This window comes from Urtica dioica, chromosome 3 (genome assembly GCF_054948205.1).
Source record: "Urtica dioica subsp. dioica isolate 48M chromosome 3, U.dioica_male_clone48M_v1_H2, whole genome shotgun sequence".
Lineage (NCBI taxonomy): Eukaryota > Viridiplantae > Streptophyta > Magnoliopsida > Rosales > Urticaceae > Urtica > Urtica dioica.
Genome location: NC_142758.1, coordinates 2643922 through 2660369, shown reverse-complemented (window position 1 = coordinate 2660369; position 16448 = coordinate 2643922). Strand labels below are relative to the sequence as shown.

Genomic DNA, 16448 nt, shown 5'->3' with positions numbered 1-16448 from the left:
ATATAGGCTCATCGGGATTAGCATGTTGAGATGATGATGGAGTTGTCACAATGATGTCACGATTATCATCAATTGGTGGACTACATGGATCATCATCGATATGGGTCTTGATCCTAATTGAATCAGAAAGTGAGCAACGTCATAATATGAAAATATTTTTTTGTGGAAGACAACATCATGAGAAACATATATATTTTGAATTTACATATCATAGATACGATATTCTTTTTTACCAAATAGGGGATTGGAGTTGCAAGACGCCAGTGGAGGTGGCCGAAAAAATGTGTTTGAAGCCGGGAAAACATTGATCGGAAAATCCGGGTCAATGTATGTGTCTTGAACGAGATAATTTCACAAAATTCTCGTCTCAAGACACGAAACTGCCCGAGGCAACACGTGACCAAGAGAATTTCAGAAAATTAAGGACATGATGTTGACCGGGCCAGGATGTGCCGAGAAACCTTGGCGACATACAGTTGCTGTCCGTGAAAAACTCTTAATAGATGCGTGTCAGACTAAAAATATTTCATTCCACTCGAGCCAAAAATTAATAAAAGAATAAATAAATTGTACATAAATTAAGAATGTATACGAAAATTTTGGGGAAAATAACACGGGTAGCTTGGTCAATCTCCATCCCCTTTATTTAAGTGACATGTTTAACTTGTCAAAAGAAAATCCAAATTTTCTAAAGGGCTTAACTCACAAAATACAACGGCTATTGACATGACTATTTTTCTTGAATCCTTAGGAAAACAGATAGAGCATTTCTTATGTCGAAAATTTTTTCATGAGAACAAAGCACCATATTAAAAAAAATCCATAAACCCAAAATTGCTTGGTTTTGAATAGAACAAATTTTCAATTAAAACAACTAAGCCATCATGTATGCAATGAACTAGCTCTCTGATACAATTGTTGAAAATTACATATAGGGTTTTGAAAAGCTTTTGACATATCAAGATATGGTGGGAAACAATTTTTTTTCTCATCTCATAAAAACTTGGTTTCACTTAAAGCAACACATGATGCATGAAAGAATTTAATGTGACTAGCCTTTTTGGTTCTGGAATAATGCTCTTGAATTCTTGACTCTTTCTCCCCGCACGTCTCCTCCTTCAAGTTGAAGAGAAACAACAACAAAAATCTTCACCGATACAAAACAAAACCATGTATATTTGTATGTGAGCACAAGTGAATCTGAAATTGAATTCCAAACCACAAGACTACTTGGAATGTCTCAGTATTGAATCTATAACATCAACACCGAGTGCCAAATAGAGAGAAAGAGTGAGAGAGAGAGAGAGAGAGAGATTTTTCCAAGCAAACAAGCTTGACTCAAGCGTTTTTGCCGAATGCGAAATAAAGGGTATCTATAGCTTTCATTTTCGTGTGAAACACTTGTCCAAGAACCACAAATAGTGGTCCATAACTTACACAACTCAAGGCATAAGCATGATCTCATTAACTCTCCTTAGTCAAGTCACGGACGTGACTTCACTTCCTTGATCCAAGGAAATAGACCAATGAGAATTAAATACATCTGAAATCATTTTCTTTTGTTCTTAAGAAAATTAACAAAATGCATGTGTATCTAACTTGTCATGACCAAGTCTTTACTTGCCAATAAAGGGGGAGAAATATATTATTATCTATGTCATTAATTCAACAAATAATTGGCTACGTAACCATCTTAAACACTAACAATTTGATTTTAATCAACCTTTCGTTAATTTCCCGTAAATAGTCATCTTGCTTACGTGGCATCTTATTAATTGAATTAGTTTTACACCTTTGCCCTTATTTAATTCGGTCGCTATTTTAATTAGGAAGTTTTTTTTTTAATTTCGAATCAAATATTGAAACCGAATATGGAAATTTTCAAATTTGAAATTTGAATTTTCCAGCAGATTTTGAAAGTTTCCAGCGCATTTATTGTTATATATTTGGAAGTTTTCAGCATCGACTTTAGTTAATTAGTTTCTATTTTCGTAGCAATTCATTAAGGATAAAATATGTAAATATATTATTCATTTTTTATATTATTTTGTCTTCCATATATTCATAATTTTAGAACGTCCAAAATATTTCCAGAATTTTTTTCTGTTTATTTACACGAATATACTGTAAATATGCTTTGTATTTACAATGAATATACTGTAAATATGCTTTGTATTTACACGAATATACTGTAAATATGCTTTGTATTTACACGAATATATTGTAAATATACTTTGTATTTACACGAATATACACCATCCGAAAAAAACGAATCATCATATTCTGTACAACCAAATAACCATTGAAACTCATCTTCCTCGTCACGCAAATCACCGACCCATCTTCCTTGGGCGTCGGAGCCTTCTCGCAGGCTTTTGCAATCCCGACCATGTAACAACCTCGAATCATGGTGTTCCACATGTAGGCGTTGGGGCTATGGAGCCACGGGAAGAGAGCTCGCGCGTGAACACCAATTTTTTCCCTTCAATTTTGAAATGCAGTTCATCTCTCTTTCCCAGATTGTGAACCTAATTTCAGCGGAAAAAACCATCTCATACCGAAGAAGAACAACCCATAAAAAAACAGTATCATGTACAAACACACCCATACTTTCATCTCTCTTTCCCAATTCTTATTCTTTACAAGCGACAGAGAGTCCTTCATCGCAGGAGCATCGTCGCTCAGACACCGAGACTCACCTCTCCTATTAGGGTTTTCGTTAGAAAGGGGTTTTTTTTTTGCTGCGTGAAGATTTGGGTTTGGTCAGATGGTTTAATATCCCGTGTTAATTGTATCCCTTAATTTGCGCGATGTAGTTATGGCCGATTAATTTTTTTCCTTTTTGATTCATGGGTTGAAAATTCTGGACGGGATTTGACTGGATTCTAATTAATGCACGATTTTTTTTTAATTTTTGGGGTGAAAATGGGCGGGAATTATTTGAGGTCATCCAAGTCTTTTAACATGCTGTAAATAGATTGTTGTGGCTATTAACAGGAAATTAACAGAAGGTTGGCTAAAATCAAATTTCCCTATAGCCGTGCGGCTATTACCTATATAACCCTTAATTCAACAACCAATCACAATGTTCCATCTCATTAATTCTCTTAAATTAGTCTAGCTTAAATATGAAGATGATGTGAAAAATCAATGATTAAGTTTGCCTTAAACCTCTTAAAATGCCATAAATATAAATCTAATTTATAACATATGGTATTAATTTGTTTAGCATCATATGTTAAACATCAAAATCAAATTTTGATAAGCTGGAAAGGCTAAGTGAAAAACTATTTTTCATTTCAAGTGACTTATACAAGTAAATTTTTCAAAATGTTCTTGATTCAATGACTGAATCTCAGTCCAATAGTTAATTCAACTAACATACTTTATACAGCCTGTTGTATAAATCTTTTGGGCCCATATGAGCAAAGCTTAAGATTGAACCATTGAATACAAAAGTTGTCCAACCTTTTCCAATGTTAATTTCTAATGTCAATTAACTCCACTAAAGAATAAAACTAAAAATCTCTTGTCTTATATATTTTATTTTTTCTAATCTATGTGTTACAACATAATACATTAGGATCCACTAAATAGCTTACATATTTACCCATCATGAATGTCATTAACTAGATGGAAATTCCAAAATTACCGTTTTACTTTTCTAGTTTTTATTTCATTTAACTAATTTGTTATTTGTGAATAAGCACAAGCATTCTTAGTAAGATATCTCACAAAATAAGACACAATTCTATCAAACCAAAATCTAAACTCAAACCATAAACTAAAACAGAATTCTAACTTCACTAAGTCAACAATTCTCACAAAATAAGACATAATTCTAAACTTCACTATGTCTCACAATTCAAAACTAATCAATTCTAAATTTACAAAATCAATTCCACATCATCAATTGAACAAAAATAAAAGAGAGAAATATATCCTGCTTTGAATTTGGACTATTAGATGCGACTATTGACATCCATTAGTCAATACTCCTACTTAAATGAACGAGAACTTGTAGATTCTTGGATTCGCGTGTAAAAGCAGACGACGCCAATGACCCAAATAATCCTAGTGACCATGTATAATAAACAATCTCACAACAAAATAAAAAAAATCTCGCAACACAATTTCACAATCAACTTCAAACTTCAATTCTAATTTCTCAATAAATTGAACCATAAATATGAGCACCGTTGAGCAAATCAATTCACCACATAAACTCAAAACCCCAATTTCAAACCAAATTCGGCCAAAAACTCAACTTAAGAAAGGATTCCGAAATTGAACACGTAATTCATCAATTTAATTCTAAGAAACAAATTAAAAGATTCAAGCTTCAACAACATGAAAACCCCAAATTGAAACCTAGAAACAAATTCAAACCAAATAAATAATATCTTACAACCATTAATCACATCCGAATGTCAAAAAACTAAATAAAATATGGACGGCACAGGTTTTGGGGTTTCTTACATGGTTGACGAAGGCGTGGACGAACAAATGAAGATATATATATATATATATATATATAGAGAGAGAGAGAGAGAGAGAGAGAGAGAGAGAGAGAGAGAGAACACGTGGAGGAGAAGAGCACGTACCCTCGCACGGACGCCCTGGAGCGCACAGAGAGAGACGCAGAGGCGACATTGGAAGGAGGAACACGATGGAGAGTGAAGAAGGAAATAGATAGAGAGACAAATCGCGCAAGAGAGAGAATTTAGGGTGACAGAGTAGGGTCACGACGAAAATGAGCGAAAGAGAAAGAAATGATAATAGCTTAGGGTTTTTTTTTATAAATCCATAGGTATTATCGCCTAGGCAAAATATACAAGTCGCAACGAAACAATTAAAAACTATTTTGAAATTACTTCGTCATGACAAGAAATTTTCATGTCGTGACGGGAACTTACTCAATCTATGAGAAGTTAATCTTTTGTCGTATAATCAGTTCATGCCGCGGCGAGAAATTTTCACGTCGTGATAGTAGAAGAAGGAAATTTTATTTTTTACTATTTATCTAATTTATTCCATGACGGGGATATTTTCTGTCATGGAAAGACTTCCCGTCACGACGAGAAAATTTATCGATGTGAAGAAAACTTTGTTAACAACACTTTTACCATGATGAGAATATTTTTTGTCGTGGAAACCTATCCTACCACGACGAGAAAGTTACAGATCGTGACGAAATACACCAAAAGCATAATTTTTTCTACTACGAGACTCATTTGCGACGTGGAAGCGCACCAAAAAAACACTTTTTCCACGACGTAAGTGAAAGACCGTCGTGGAAAGTCAAGAAAACCACACACTTTCCACGACGAACATTATATCCATCGTGGAAACCGTCACGTTTGGACTTTCCACGATGATTTTTGAAGACCGTCATGGAAAGTCCATCGTGCAAGTGGACTTTTGTAGTAGTGGATAAAGCAACTATCTCACAATGCTTGATTCAATGAATAATCTCAATTGAATATTGTGCCCAATTAATTTATTTAGATTCTCAATAACAAAGTATAATGTGACATACATTGCATTTCAGCAGTCTCTTACATGAATTTCATATCTATGAGGCGTATAATCCTACTATGAATAAGTCATTTCACTAACTACCTAATAAGAGGTTCTTAGAGAATGATCTTAATCATTGGCTCGTCAAATGAAGATTACTAGTCATAAGTGACTATGTCTCATTTTAGGATTTAGGTAAGTATGAATGTATTCATACATAGCGATTATAACAGTATAAGAGTTAAATGGTGCATATACTCTTGGAAATGCCCCAGCCATATTCAATATTTGTATAAGATATTTAGGAAAAACTTTAGAGTCCCCAACTCTCTATGTCTCAAAACCAGATATCATAGGTTATCCTAACAATCATTACTTGGATCAAATACCCATGTGATTATTACATTGTAAATATTTCATTTCAAATAACTATTAGAAGATTTTGTTTTTTAAATTCACAGTTTGGCTCTTCTTGGGTTGTTAGTGACTTTATGGTTATATCTCATAATCACATATTACTTTAAGTTGCGTTGAAGAAGGAATTATTACTCTGAAAATAATTCTATGATTTTACATCTACTTGTGGGCATAAAGCTCAATACTGTGAAGTTTTGTAGCTTGTCGTGAGCGTTCTCTTTACTTGGAGACGGATCTTTAAAATCGCCAAGATACTCGTGATCCATGGAGTTGTACAAAGCAATGTGCATCCCTTTATTCCCACTTAAATCTCGTTCGACAATTGGCTCCCCAATAATCAAACAGATTTGATTCCTTGCCATGATGAACCTAATGCGTGTAATTCCTCGTAAACCCCTCAAACTTACATGTATGTCGACAACTCCGATTACCTAGCATAGTTCACTATTTGCAAGGGCACTTGAAGTTCCCTTGTCTATTTATATTGGTACGGAAAAGACGTATGAACTAAGCCATGCCATTCTTAAACACTTGACTTATTTTGTCATCCCCATATATCCATTCTTTATTTTGTAATGACATAGTCCGAGAAATTTTACTGGAATTTTGATTGAGTTTTCCATGTAAATATAAATCCAAAAAATTAAAATTAAAATATTTAACCACTAGAATCATTCTTAAAATTAACGAACTAAAAAACGAGCCTCGGTGACTCGGTCGCAACAATCCTAAACCAAAAAAATTTCAAATATGACATAAACAAACTAAAAATTAAAAAATCTAATTGAATAATTTTTCAATTTATGATTAACATTTCTACAAAATTAAAATCTAACAATCTATACAATTTAACAAAAGCAAAATCTAACAAATCTAATAACAATAACTAACAACTATAACCATAACTTAAAAAAAAAATCACAATTTCAATTAAACAAATCTAATGTATCAATAACTAACAAATCAATAACGATGAGTAACCAATCTAACAATAATATCAAAATCAATAACTAATAAATCTAACAACTGAATTAAAAGTACTTTGATAACTTAATCTAACAATTCCTAAAACATCTAACAATTTTTTATCAATTTAACTAATTTAAAATTTTAAGTACATCGAACTAAATCAGAGTAATTCAAACTAATTAGAACCAAATTACCTCAAATTTGGCTCGGTATGCGACGGAGACAGAAATACAACGTGGCTCTGGATGATCTCAGGACAGACATTGGCTGTCGTGAGGGCCTTATCCTGAATTTTAAAAACAATTGTCCTTATACACACTTACAACACCAAACCCACACTCAACACTAAACCCACGCACACTCCACACTAAAACCACACACTCACTCACACACACAGACTCAACACCACAGACACATACACACACACACACACACAACACACAAAACATGTGCTCGAGGAAAAAGAGTTTAATATTAATTTTTTCGACAAGCTTAACTCCTTTTAAACTCCTCTTTCTGGCATAGTTCAGTTGTGGTACTTAGACATGTAACTTTAATGGAAGTCTTCAAGTAAAGGTTGTCGAGTGTGTTGTCTCTAAGAATGGTTTATGTGTAAACTATGGCAAAGTCGTTCGAGGGTTGACCAACCACGAGCATTTGATGAGAGGAAATGCACGCAAGGTCTCGAGCATTCAATGAGCGAAAAGGTAGTAACTTGATGTGTGGTGAAGGGCGGCTAAGTGACTGTCCCTGGGCGAAAGGGTTTTTGCGAGCGTCAGCAAGATGTTGAGAGGTTGCGAGCATCACTAAAAGAAGACGTTAGCATAGTGAGACTCACGTGTTGCGTTTGTGACTGTGGTTGTCGCAAGCGAAAAAAAAACGGGCTTCTGCTAGTGAAGAGAGGCGGTTTGACCTTTTTAGGGATCTTGGGTGATCGATAAAAAAAGGCATTTTAGACAATAATTTTTAAATTAAAAAATTAAAAAACAAAATTTACAATTATGATATATAAATTTATTTTTATATACCAACTTATAATACAACTAAATTCATAGTCGTGTGTATCAATTAGTGGGTATGAACTAAATTTATATATATATATACACATATTTATATATATATATATAAATATGTATATATATATATATTAAGATAGGGCCCAAAGTACATTACAATTTATATGAGAGCAACAAGTAGAAGGGTTCTATTCTCAATTTTTAATTCATAAATATATAGTCTCTGAACCTCTTAAAATTCAAAGAAATTTTTATATAATGTCCATGTGCTCTTTATTTATGAAGTAGGCATGTTTCTTTCAAGTCAATAGAAGAAAATATTGGGTCTTGCACAATTCATATTGGGTCTTATTCAACGCGCTCAGTATACAAACCAGATCAACGAGATGCAAAAATGAGTCTAGCTCTGCGCCGCCACTTCGGAGCCCGAATGTCTGTGGGAGGCCGTCTCTGCCATAATCGTGGCTCCGATTCTAACACTATACAATAATCACATTATCAATATATTGTATACAATATATACGCCATAGTCGTGGCTACAACGCTCTTCTCCGACGCTAACAGTATACCATAATCACATTATCAATATATTGTATGCAATATCTCCACTGTCGTCGTAACTCCGATGCTCCTCTTCGATGCTAACAGTGTACAATAATCACATTGTCAGTATAATGTATACAATATCACATAATTAGTATACTGTATACAATAACCAATACGTAATTAAATAAAATATATATGATATATATATATACTAGTGATGAAATTATATATCTATACTGTATGTTAACTGTATTTTGTGTACGCTAATTTTATTGGACAACGACAATCAACGCAACAAAAGAAGGCATGACCGGAACAAAACCGAAGAGCGCCTATGAAATAAGTGTAGTAAGGGCAAAACTAATCATTCACATTTAAAATCCGCTATTTTCGTAATGTCAAACATTCACTCGTTGTTTTTGTAAAAAAAGACTAAAACACGCTATAATTTCCACTTGATATAATCTAATGGATAATTAGGCCTTGTAAAATACTAAAGCAGTATCAAGATAATGAACTTTTTTTTTTCTAGAATGGGCCTTGGGTTTTAACCAATGTGTGGACATGATTCACAACTTGGGTTTTACTGAAATGAGATTAGCCGGTTGTATATATTTGAAAGAGACATACACTACAACAAATGCCAAAAATAGCCTCAATGACTTTTATATACATCAATGAAAGAAGGAACGGCAACGACAAAAATTCTTTGCACTCGGGGTCATTACCAGAAAATTGTTTAACAACTACAGTTTTAATATTTTTTTTAAATACATTTTTGCCTTAAAATGAAGTCTGCTAACATAGACTACAGTCAGTGACGGAGCTAGTATAGGCCCAGGGGGGGCTTAAGCCCCCCCTCAAATTTTTGTAAATTTTTTTAAAATTTTTTTAAAATTTTTTAAAATTTTTGTAAATTTTTAATTTTTGTAAATTATGGGCTGCCCAACAAAGCCCAATACATTAAGTAGAAATATTTTTTTTTGTAAAGTTTGGGCTGCCCAACAAAGCCCAATATACATCAGTACAAAGAAAATAAAAATAAAAATAATAAAGCTTCTATTAGAAGCTACGAATTGAACCAACCTTTCGTCTCCTTTCTTTTTTCACTCATTTTCTCTGTTGCTCTGCGTAAGAAACTTCAAGCTGTGTCTGCTTGGTTGCTACGTGCAAGGTACGAAAATAATATTTTATTTTTTGAGTTTGTGCTTTTCGTTTGACGTTGGAATAATGTTTGTTTCAAAACTGCTACTAACTTTTTTTTATAAACTATCACAAGCAGTACTGATAAAAAAAGGAAGTTCCACGAATAATGTTAAGGTTTTTCAAACGAAAAGCGGATGAGTCTTCAGACTACATAGAGACAAATGACAAAAATAGAAAATCAAGTAAGGCGGATTTCGACCCTAAAGAGTTGCAAACTGATCCTGGAATGCGAATTCCAATTTCAGAGTATCATCATACTATCCGTGATCAAGTTCGGCGAGCTTACATTCAAATGGGTCCTTGTCAACCTCGAGACCAGAAATTTCCATTAATTAAATTTGGAAAACAATCAAGACGATTCAATGTAGCTTGGTTTGATGAGTATGCCAATTGGTTAGAATATAGCAAAAAAGAGAATGCAGCATTTTGTCTTTGTTGTTATTTGTTCAAGCCAAATGTTGGAGAGCAAGCCGGTGGAGACTCTTTTGTTGGAAAAGGGTTTCAGAACTATAAGAAGAAAGAAAAAATCCAAGAGCATATTGGGGGTCCTTCAAGTTCTCATAATCGAGCTTGGAAGAAGTTTGAAGCCTTGAAGAACCAGAGACAACATCTTGAGGGGATTTTCGCTAGACAAACAGAAAAATGTCACAACGAGTATAGACACCGATTGAATGCTTCAGTTGATTGTGTTCGATTTCTTTTACGGCAAGGTCTTGCCTTTCGGGGTGATGATGAAACTGAGAATTCAACCAACCGCGGTAACTTTCTCGAGCTTTTGCAGTTCTTAGCTGATCACAATGATAACATCAAATCTGTTGTGTTAGATAAAGCTCCTGAAAATTTGAAGCTAACCTCACCAGATATTCAAAAAGATATTGTTAGTGCTGCAGCGGCTGAAACTATCCATGTTATAATGGAAGATATTGGTGATGCATTCTTCTCACTTTTGGTTGATGAGTCACGTGATATTGCAATGAAAGAGCAGATGGCGGTCATATTGCGTTACGTGAATAAGAGTGGACAAGTTATTGAACGTTTTGTTGGGATTGAACATGTTGCTAGCACCACCGCTTTATCATTGAAGGCTGCCATAGATAAATTATTTTGTAGACATGGATTAAGTGTGTCTAAAATACGAGGGCAAGGTTATGATGGGGCAAGCAATATGCAAGGAGAATTTAACGGTCTCAAAGCACTTATTTTAAAAGAAAATCAAAGTGCATTTTATGTTCATTGTTTTGCTCATCAACTTCAATTGGCTCTTGTGGCTCTTGCAAAGAAACACATTCAAGTGGCGTCTCTTTTTATGTCAGCTATTAGCATAGTGAATATTGTTGGATCTTCATCGAAACGTTGTGATATTCTTCGGGCAAAGCAAAAGGCAATAATTGTTGAAGCAAGCAAAGACAGTGAGATCTCAAGTAGGCGAGGTTTAAATCAAGAAATTACTCTCAAACGTCCAGGTGATTTTTTTTTAATTTAACCTACCGGTTATATAGATTTTAAAAAAAATTAATCGAACTTTCCATCTTTACAGGTGATACTCGTTGGGGCTCACATTATGGTACTTTAGTCAGTTTGATTTCCATGTTTTCACCAATAATCGAGGTACTTGAAACCATTGCAACTGAGGGTACAAACTCCGAGCAAAGAGTGGAAGCAAGTAATTTGTTGGATGTGATATCGACATTTGAGTTCGTCTTTAGTTTGCATTTAATGAGAAGCTTGCTAGGTGCTACAAATGAATTGTCCAAAGCTCTACAAAGAAAAGATCAAGACATCGTGAATGCTATGAATTTAGTGAAAGTTTGCAAGCAACGACTACAAACGATGAGGGAAAATGGATGGACTTCTTTGTTTGATCAAGTTTGTATTTTTTGTGGAAAACATAATATACTTGTTCCAAACATGGAGGATGCGTTCATACCGCGAGGCCGATCACGACGTAAAGTTCAAGAGGTTACAAATTTGCATCATTTTCAAGTGGAGTTACTTTATGCCATCATCGATATGCAACTTCAAGAACTGAATAATCGTTTTAATGAGGTAAACACAAAATTGATTCTTTGTGTAGCATGCTCAAGTCCGAGGGATTCATTTTCAGCTTTTGATCAAAAAAAGTTAATCCAATTTGCTGAGTTTTATCCTGAAGATTTTTCTGCAACAGAGCTTGTTAGACTTGAAGACCAACTTCAAACTTATATTCTCGATGTTACTTCTAATGAGCAATTCTTAGAATTAGAGTGCATTGGTGATCTTACACAGAAAATGGTTCAAACGGGAAAAGATAAAGTATATCCATTGGTTTATCGACTTTTGTCATTCGCTTTAATTTTACCAGTTGCTACCGCTTCAGTGGAAAGAACATTTTCTGCTATGCATTTTGTAAAGAATCGTCTACGTAATCGGATGGGAGATGAGTTGTTAAACGACATCTTACTCGTTTATATTGAAAAAGACATCTTTGATAGTATTGATAATGAGGTTATTATGAAACATTTTCAAGGGATGAAAACCCGTAGAGGAAAATTGTGATGTAAGGTTATTTTGTATGGAACTTATGTTATATTATATTGTCAGTTTTATTTAAATTATTGTTGTAGTTATTAGCCCCCCCTGAAAAACATTTCTGGCTCCGTCACTGACTACAGTCATCATTTTTAGGAGATATAATACTCCACTTGAATATAAAACTGATGTTATTAGCTTTATTTTCACCACAATCAGTATAAAAAGTAGCGTAAACCTAAGAAAAGAAAAACAAATGTGCTACAATTTTCGTTATACATAGAAAAGAGGGAATTTTCCCACTTCTATTTCATTTAAGCGGTAATCTACAAAACTTTATAAATTTTATTTTTTATTGTTCCACATTACACAACAAAATCTCATAACACCAAATGAACTTAACATGTTCGTTCTTTTCAGACTTTCCAAAAAATAAAAATCTTTGATGAAGAAAGGAAGGAAGAGGCCGGAGTTCGCGATGGGTAGGTCTTGTCTTCGTCTCTACGCTCTCTCTTTCTCTTCTTCTCGATTTCACTTAGCAATATTCTAGGGTTTATTGAGTTTCATTTTTTGTTTTGGATTTTTTCTCGCTTCAAAGGCTCGGAGCGCGCGAATCAAAGAAGGAGAAGAAGAGGAGACCTCGTCGAAGTGAATTCAACAATTTTTGTTAGTTTATGGTAGGTTCTTGGACTCCCTCGTCTAATATTTGTTCTATTCTTCGATTTCACTCTGAATAAATCTGAGGTTTTTACCTTCACCTTCGGGATCAGCGAAAAATTAGGGTTCTCTCCTTTCCCTCGTCCTCGCGACCCATGCAAAAATCCCAAATTTTTGGAGATCTCGCCACTTTTTTTTCCTATTCAACGCTTAGTTTCTTCTTCCCTCTTTTTCTCAACTACAACCTTAAATCTCGAATCTCAAAAACCAAAAAACTAAGACCTCATAATCCCTAACTTTCCTAATACCTCTCCATACGACTGTGCATTCTCTCTCTGGTCGCCGCTCACACTTCACTCTCCGTGACTTCCAACTTGTCACCGCTTCATCTCCATCCCGGTCTCAACTCGCCGCCGCTCTTCTCTCCATCTACAGACACTCTCAAACGCGATTTCTTCCCAATCGACATAATTTCTCCTTTCTTTTTGCTCTTTTGTAATTTTAGTCTGTGTAGAGTGGAACAAAAATAGCAATTAAAAGCACTTGGCTACGGAGACACTCTGTTTTACAATCAACAAATATATTTTGCATAAAAACACTCATTGTTGTTTCGTGTTTTTATTTTAATTTGTTGTCAGGGTGCTTGGAAGAGCGACTACGGGCACTTCTTCCCAGCTATGTGAATTTCATGCCAAAGGTACCTCAAGTTGCTTCTTTAATTTTAAGTTTTTTGGTTTTAATTTGAATGTTGTGCAATCTAATGTTATTTGTTGTGGGACTGGTATATAATAGTGATTCAATTATGGTTATTCAAGATGATTTCTCTTTTAGCTGAACTTTGAAAGTTTTGTGTAGACCCGTTATTCATAGTCATGCTTCTACAGGTAAACCCTTTTCTCCTTTAATTCATTCTCATCAAAAATGTCTTTTAGTGTATATTTAAATATGCTAAATATATTTAATTTAAAAATTGAGTTTCCTTTGGTCTATAATACAAATATTTATGTACGCCAACTCTTTTTCAGCACTCTAAAGAACTCACAATTAGCTTAAATACATGTACTTTTACCCTTAATTTTTAAGTTGGAAGTTTGTGCCTCAACAACAAAATTATTACTATTTTTTAGAATGATAAACACTTCAAGATTGTTGAACATAGAAGATTTGCTTAATCTTACATTGTTGAACTCGAAAGGAAGGTATAGTTTACAACTCGTGTCACTGAGTTATTATAGCTGTCACTTTCAACGTTGCTTTGTTTTTCTACTTAAATGCACGAATATTACAAGACTGTCAAAGTGCCCACTAGAATGTAGCATAATACAATGAATATTTACAATCTTGTGACTTTATTAAGGTACGTCTTACAAATGAATTTGACTAAAAGTTCGTCTTGTTATTCTAATTGATAGACTTTTACTACTTGCAGTGGTTCTTGAGATTGTAATAAATTATTTCTTCTAATAATAGATCACTCGGTGATGAGAGTTGAACAAATGATATATTGAAGAATACTTTCATACCTACATGAAAAAACTAAGATAAAGAAATTGAAGCATGAGAATGAAAGGTTACGTGGTCTGACTATATTGGTTTAGGATTGGAAGTGTCATTTTGCAGGCTTTTTTTACTTACTTCATTCTTGGTTATGTATTCTATACCCGATCTTGATATTGATTTGTGTTGAGTTACTACTTAATCCTCTTTTATCAACGAGTTGTCAAACTCATAATGAATCATCATTTTTTTCCCATAAAAGTAAAGAGTTTATATTTGTTATATCAACACTGTGACTGTTGTCACTTTCTATGTGTCAAGTTGTAGGGTCTGTATGGTTACCCATACTAATAATGTTAATTAATATGGTGAACTCGTGTCTTATGTCATTATCTAGGAAAATTTGATAAGTTATGCATTTTTTGTAATTCTGAATTCCTTTATTGATTAACTTAGATATGAGAGGTCTTCAGGGCCGATTTGACTGTCAGGTTTTACTCAACTCTCCGTAAGTGATCTACATAGTAAATTTATGTTGACATCTTGTTTGTTATTCTTTCATTTAGCTATGCGCTGGTTCCGGATCGGATCAGAATAAGTAAACAAAAAAATAGTGTAATGTTATTTTTATGTGATTCAACTTTGAAACTCAAGGTATTCAATCAAGTTATGCATGTGGATTCGTCAATATTTCTTTATCATTTTACTTTTCTCATGTGCTTCTTGTTGGTTAACGATTGGAAGTTGTGTACTTCCAAGCGGTAAATGGACGGGCTACCTTCAATGCAAAATATACATACATATTCAAGACGAGCTCAATGTGAGTCACCAAGAATGGGTGGGCTACCTTAGCTAATTGTGTACTTAAGCAAAATTAAAACATGGGTTACGTATTTTGATGAAGTGTTTTGGAGTTGCATGTTGGTAGGGATCTCTTTGATGGTATTAGATACTTATTTGGATGTTATTAAAAACTTGTTCGGTGGTTAGCAGTTGCTCTTTTGAAACTATTATATTATAAGTGTGTTTTGTTTTGAATTTATTTAAATATATATATTTTTATTAAAAAATTTGCGTCTACATAAATTTACTACATAAATGAGGTGTAGTCTATATTATTAAAACATAAATACTTAAATATAAAATCACTTTTTACAACCATTGTCCTTAAGTATATATTAATTGAATTATATAAAACTACTTTCTAACACCGTAGTTTTAACTGATGAGGTAAGCAAAAACTACATGTATAAATTGTAGTAAGTTTGACAAACTACGTAAAAATACCTGGAGTCGTAGGCAAAGTGAAAAGGCTGCAGTACGATAAATGTCAGTCGCGAAACTGTAGTCGTAGAATAATGACTACAACTTTCTAATTCCAGATACGCGAGGAGGTCTTGCATCTGATCATGAGCGCGCTCTTCACTCGTGGATGGTTCTTCAAAATCGTTAGGATCGCTGTGGTCGAAGGTGTCATACGAAGCACCGTGCATCCCTCCATCTCTGCTTCCATCCCGATCGACACTCGACTGTTCAATAACCAACGGAACTCGTTCTTTACCGTGATGAACCCAACGTGTGTAATTTTGTGTAAATCCCGTTAGACTTAGGTGTATTTCCACAAGTCCGATGAGCTTGTATCTTGCATTGTTGCACTGCTGGCATGAAGACATGACCTTCCCTTGACTATTAACTTGGTTACGAGCAAGAACCATAAACTCAGCCACGTCATCCTCAAACTCCGAACTCATTTTTATCATCCTCGGATGTCCATTCTCTATTTGGATTAGACATATTACAAGAAATTCTAACGAAATTTCGATAGAGTTTACCATATAATATCAATAACCTAAAAACATGCTATTCAAATATTTAAAATCCAGAAACAACCCTACAAACAAGCAAAAAACCGAGTCTCAATGACTATATCACATAAATCATAACCTAAAAATAAAACTATTTCTAACAAATTTAACAATTTCAAATATAGCAAGTTCAAGTTTTTCTAATTTCAAATATAAATATATAAATTTCATATTAAACAATTCTAAATTAAAAATTAAACAAGTTCTTACAAGTTCTAACAAAATTAAATATTTCAATTATACAAAT

General features: G+C 33.9%; 2 protein-coding genes across 2 annotated transcripts; both read left to right on the top strand.

Annotated features, from left to right (window-relative positions):
• Positions 1 to 9780: 9780 nt before the first annotated feature.
• On the top strand, positions 9781 to 10659 carry LOC149402046 (uncharacterized; the record flags this gene model as incomplete). The annotated part of the gene is made up of 1 exon (XM_089608224.1): positions 9781 to 10659. A coding segment is annotated over exon 1 (879 nt), but the record flags the coding sequence as incomplete, so codon positions are not given.
• LOC149402045 (uncharacterized) lies at positions 10660 to 12209 on the top strand. The gene is made up of 2 exons (XM_089608201.1): positions 10660 to 11137; positions 11212 to 12209. The coding sequence occupies exons 1-2, from the start codon at positions 10660 to 10662 to the stop codon at positions 12207 to 12209; spliced, it is 1476 nt and encodes a 491-aa protein (XP_089464327.1).
• Positions 12210 to 16448: the final 4239 nt, after the last annotated feature.